The 6,000-nt window shown below is 43.7% G+C and overlaps 1 protein-coding gene across 1 annotated transcript in view; it reads right to left on the reverse strand.

Moving 5' to 3' along the window:
* The window catches only part of LOC119654206 (low-density lipoprotein receptor-related protein 6), a 61,563-nt gene extending 56,568 nt beyond the window's left edge, over positions 1 to 4,995 (reverse strand). The window contains 1 exon segment of the mRNA XM_038059408.1: positions 4,091 to 4,995. Within this exon segment, the coding sequence (XP_037915336.1) occupies positions 4,091 to 4,184 (94 nt within the window). The 5' untranslated portion in view covers positions 4,185 to 4,995.
* Positions 4,996 to 6,000: the final 1,005 nt, after the last annotated feature.

Below are 6,000 nucleotides of genomic sequence, written 5' to 3' on the forward strand. Positions count from 1 at the left end.
CGTAAAGCATTCGTGAATTAGCAGTAAGATTTTTTTTATCTATTTCAACTATAATTGAATATTTGAAGCAGATTGACAAGGTAAACAGATGGGTACTCCATAATATGTAGGAGCCACACAAGCGAACTCATCTTGAAGCTTTTATTCCTTTGCTTTCACAAAATAAGAGACTATCATTTCTAAATCAGTTTGTTAGATTAAAAGTAGATAACATGCCATAATCGTAAACGCCCAGCACAATGATTGGATAAGGACAAACATCAAAACACTCTAAAATAAATATATACCAAAAGAAGCTATCAATGTCTGTTTGGTTGTTCAGTTGTGGTACTCTCCATCATAGCTTTATGAAACCTGGACAATCGATTATATCAGAGATATATTGTAGGGAATTCGAAGAATTGATGATAAAGCTCGCGATCAAACGACAAAGAGTGGTGAATAGAGATTAAACAATTCTCTTACACGACAAGGCTCGTCCACATGTTTCACAAGCACCCATGCTAAAACTTCAGGGGTCCTTGAAAATCTTCTTTTTCTACGGTATTTGTCGGATTGTTAAGTGGTCAAAGGATAGTATAGGTCCCACGGCGGAACGTGAATTGATACACACGATGGAGCATAAAACCTTGGAAATGCCTGCTGAACCAACACCAACAGCTCTACTACCAAACCCTATCTCCACCTCCACGTGGTGGCCGCTGGGAGCTCTTTCTTAAAGAAAAGCTGGATACAGAAAAGGATGAAGGCGAGTCTCCCGCGCCTAAAAACGGGACAAATTGTAGCAATTGGTCCTCCAGGTTGGGGGTTGGGTTGGGGTGACAATCCTACACATAAAACCAATGTTACGAAGCCACAGAAGGAGCCTCGGATAGGATGGACTTTACAATGACGAACCCGACAACAACAACGGAACAACGATTTGCGCATTTTCTCATGGAACGTGCACTCCCTGTACAGAGATGGAGCTCCCAAGCAGCTAGCCGATATCCTGTCCCAATGTAGGGCTGATGTAACAGCCTTGCAGGAGATTGCGTTGGACAGAGACCGGTTTGATGGAGAAGAGTCGCTACACCATATATTGTAGCGGCCATCCAGTAAACCATGTGCTCGGAGTAGGTTTCTTAGTCAAATGAAACCTACTGTTATCGGCTTTAAAATCATAAGCGAACAGCTATGCATTTTGCGCTTGCGAGGCAAATTTAGAAATATAAGCCTCATTAACGTTCACGCCCCTACAGAGGAGATTACAGAGTCGGAAAAGAATACCTTCTACGAGACAGTAGAACGAACCTTCGAAGCCTGCCCCAGATATGATATCAAAATCATACTTGGGGATTTTAACAGCCAAGTAGGGACTACTTGGGGATTTTAACAGCCAAGTAGGGACTACTTGGGGATTTTAACAGCCAAGTAGGGACGGAGCCCGTATTCAGGCGATACGTTGGCTCCCATAGCTTACATCAAAATGCAAATGATAACGGACTGCGGATTATTCAATTAACAGTGTCACACGAAATGGTTGTTGGGAGTACCTGGTTTGCACGGAAAGCGGTCCACAAACATACGCGGACTTCTCCAGACGGGACCACTTTCAACCAAATTGCCCACATGTTGATCGAACACCTTGATGAATGTCAGAACATATACGTCAACAGAGATCCTGGAGATTAAGCATCAACAAATGATCTTCACAATCACCTGAAGAACGTTATCATAAATACGGCCACAAACATATTTGACCCCAGCCGCAAAAAGAGTCGGAACGGCTGGTTCGACGATGAATGTAAACATTACATTCTCAAGGGACGCGGGCACACGCGGAGACTTATCACGAACTCTAGCGAGCGGAGAAGCGACTTCACAGATGGAAAAAGGACAGGCCGGGACAAAGAGGGAAAACTGATTTCCGACAGAATGGGCATATTGGAGCGATGGGTTCAGTATTTTAATGAACTACTGAAAAATCAGAACATCGACGGGTTGAATGTCCCGCCAACCGAAGAGGAGGGACAAATACTGCCACCACCACGTATAGAACAAACAGTCCGTGCATTTCATCGGCTTAAAAATCATAAGTCACCAGGAGCCGATGGAGTGATTCATCAACTTGTGCTCAAGGTGTGGAACAGCGAATCAATGCCTGACGACTGGTCTCTTACATAAAAAGGGAGATATCACACAATGCAGCAATTATCGAGGTATCACGTTGCTGAGTACGATATTCTCCGCTATCTTGCTAGGCCGGATAGCCCCATACGCTCAGAAAATCATTGGCTCATACCAAAGAGGCTTTTTCTCTCTGCAGCAAACGATGGAAAAACTGTTGGAATATGAGCATCCATTGCACCATCTTTTCATCGATTTAAAGCCGCCTATGGTAGGATAACCGGATGGCTCGGCGGATGGAGGTGTCCGGATGGCTCAAGTGGTTAGAGCGCTGGGCTGTCGTAGTGGAAGGTCGCGGTTCAAATCTCGCTGGGGGCAGAGGAATTTGTTATCGTGATTGGATGTCGGACACCAGTCGACTCAGCTGTGAATGAGTACCTGAGTCAAATCAGGGTAATAATCTCGGGCGAGCGCAATGCTGACCACATTGCCTCCCACAGTGTACTGTGGTGTACCGTTACGGTCTTGAATGAAGTGCTCTAACACACTTCAAGGCCTAGATCCAATATGGATTGTTGCGCCAACGATTATTATTATTATTATTATATGGTAGGATAACCAGGGTAAATCTGAGAGAATTCGGTATCCCGACGAAATTGATAAGGCTGACCCTGACCAATGTGCGAGGCCAGATAAAAGCAGCAGGATCAATCTCAAGACCATTCCACATCAACAAGGAGATTCCCTATCATACTTCCTCTTTAACCTGGCCCTGGAGAAAGTGATCCTTGATGCTGAGGTAAATGCGAGGGATACGATCCTCTTCCAGTCCACTGAACTAGCAAAACCAACCCACCAACCAACCAACCAACATCAAACCGTAATGGTCAAACGGGAAGAATAAAGATAGGAGACTACAACTTTGAGACCGTTGATAATTTCTCCTATCTACTGTCGAAAATCGCAACCGGTAACAGCTAGGATGATGAAATTTTTTGCAAATTACCAACCACATGCGGTCACTTTGCTTCTAGAACAGATGTACTGAGTTCCCTCGCCTTTACCCTAAGCGAAGCCGCCAGCCGGCACTTTTCTTTAAAAACAAAATGTTAATTTGCTCAAAACGAGCGGTGTGTGGACAATAAAAATTGGAGACAGATTTCGCCCAATTGGTCCCACCTGTAACCAAAACGCCATGAACTCAAATTCCCTCAACTCAAAATAAGATATTAGATAGTATGTTGTATGGAGTTTTACAACAAAGTTTGGTTAGACCGCTTCGCAATCCAATGACAAGAATCTACCCTGATAGTGTACTCTTTTCGTACGGGTGCTTGGTTATCCATATAGCGATTCTGATAAGAGAAGTTCCGGGGATTTACGTAAGAATAGTTCAAGCACGGAAGTCTCGATTTCAGATAGGGTCTTAGAAACAGTCCCAGGACTGCAGAACTAGCGAAAGATGTATCATTGGAGAAATGATGCGAGTAGAGGGAAGAAAGAAACACCGAAGTCCACCAATTCGATATCCCTAACAGTTGTCTGGGGTGCTGGCCCCCAGTTCAGTTCAATTGGGCATAAACCCTCTGACCAACCTCAATTTTCACTATTTCATCCTTGACGAATTTAAAATAATTTTAATTAACAAAAATTTAGATGAAATTCAGCAAAATTGAACCACTGAGAAATTCTGTCATGAGTTCGAGATCTAAAATTATTGACATCGAGGAGAGCCGATAAATAAATCAAATCTTATTTTTCTCCCGAAATATTTACATGTTCTTTTCAGCTCTCGGCCAAAAGTCCAATTTATCTTTGTCGTAAAACCAAGTGGTGTTCTCTCCTTACGAGAAAACAACAAGGACTGACTGATACCAGTGGTAATTGGCAATTGTTGTAATTATCCTTCCCACGTACACCACTTCACATCACTGCCAGTGCAGTCCTTTTCCCGATTCTAAATTTCCTCCCAAGTACTTACCACTTATCGCCAACGACAGAAGGAATAAGTGCACAATTCGCCTGCAGATGTTCGTGGTACTTGAAAAATCCATACAGAGAGCCTCTTGGGCCATTTCGCAGTCAACGGAGGCTCATCCGTGGGTTCGTTCGCTTCAACTGATCCTTCGAGTCGCAAAATCCTTCTGCCGCTTAACTACACGCTTCTGCAAGGATGACCATCGACATTACACCGCATCACATTACTCGGATAAACAATAAATTCCTCCGCACTCCAGTCCGCGATTTGATAACAGGCACGGTCGGCGGGTGCACGAATAGCTTCCACGCAAAATACCGAAAATCTGGAAGTCTCGTTCACAGACCCAGGACCCCACCGTTCGCTGCGAACGTTCCACGAAATACAGGAGTTTCCACCAGCACTAAACTTTATTTGTAGAAGGCATGATTTATTTTTGCTCGGAATTTATTTATTCTGTCCGCAGTCGCGTCTGAATGCCGAATTCGAAGCTGCGTGTACGCGTCTAACAAGATAAACATAACCAAAAATAAAAACACAAACAAGACACCAAAATACGGCGCGCTGGCCGCGGCACAAACCAAGAAACCACGACACGGCTTTTGTGTACAAGGAGAAACCTCACGGAGGCACGGCACAAGCACGGAACGCGGTCCGGGGCTCACGATGGACGGAAAATCACCAGAGAAATTCTACGCTTTGTACTCCACCGCAAGCGGATTTTCGTAATTTGCCTACGGATTAATTTCGCTCTCCATCGTTTTAATTAAATGCTAATATTTGTTTAATGATTACTACGGCGTTAAGACTACACATTCAAGATCTAGCAAAAGTGCCCCCAGCGCAACCAAAGAGAATACACACAACACCCGCGACAACGTAAACTGTCAACGAACGACTGCGAGGACGGCGTTCGTGCTCACTTGTCAAATACACTTGCATTCTCTTCTCCATCCCGTTTTATCATTGTCTATCTTTTACGCCAGAGTATGTTCAATGTTTGAGTCAAGACTACATGGAGTGCCGTGCGTGTTTGAATTTGGTAGTACGTTGCGCATAACATCCTGCAATTTCCTGAAGAAATTGTATAAAGTATTAAAATTGGAAGGCTAAAAAGTGTTAAAATATTATCAATTCACTATATTAACTCAGAACTGAATACAAAAATGGCCTCTTAAATGAACCTTTTCCGTTGGATAATTTGCAGACTACAATAATTGACTACATTTGAATGTAGCCTCAATGGAATCCTTTTTTCGGGGATGGAAATCTTAAAAAAGAGCTAGTATCTATGTTCCAGCAGTTGATAAAATTCACCGACTAAAACCATCACCTGACTCCTGTTCTCTTCCTCGCTGAACCTCTGAAAGTATTCCTTTGCCTCTCCTAACTTGCACTTTATCCGCCCCATCATGCGGTTAATTGGATTCCAGTTCTTCTAGCAAACAAGCATTTCTTAAATCAGACTTTCCGGTGCTATTTTTCTTCCCAATGTCTCGTCTAGACTCTTTCTTTCCCTCTGTGAATTTAAGACAATGGAAGAAGATATACTACGGGTCCTCCAGGATATCATCTCATCCCGCCTGCTCGATCTGGATGAAGGCAGTTTGCACGTCTCGAGTAGTTCTTCTGATGTCGACATCGTCAGCATAGGCCAGTAGTTGGGGGGACTTGAAGAGGATCGTACCTGCATCACGGATCATTTTCTCGAGGGCCAGGTTAAAGAGGACGCATGTTAGGGCATCCCCTTATCGTAGACCGTTGTTGATGTCGAATGGTCTTGAGAGTCATCCTGCTGCTTTTATCTGGCCTCGTATATTGGTCAGGGTCAGCCTAGTCAATCTTATCAATTTCATCGGTATACCGAATTCTCTCATGGCCGTGTACAGTTTTAACATGACTATGCCATCTTA

This window comes from Hermetia illucens, chromosome 4 (genome assembly GCF_905115235.1).
Source record: "Hermetia illucens chromosome 4, iHerIll2.2.curated.20191125, whole genome shotgun sequence".
Classification (NCBI taxonomy): Eukaryota; Metazoa; Arthropoda; class Insecta; order Diptera; family Stratiomyidae; genus Hermetia; species Hermetia illucens.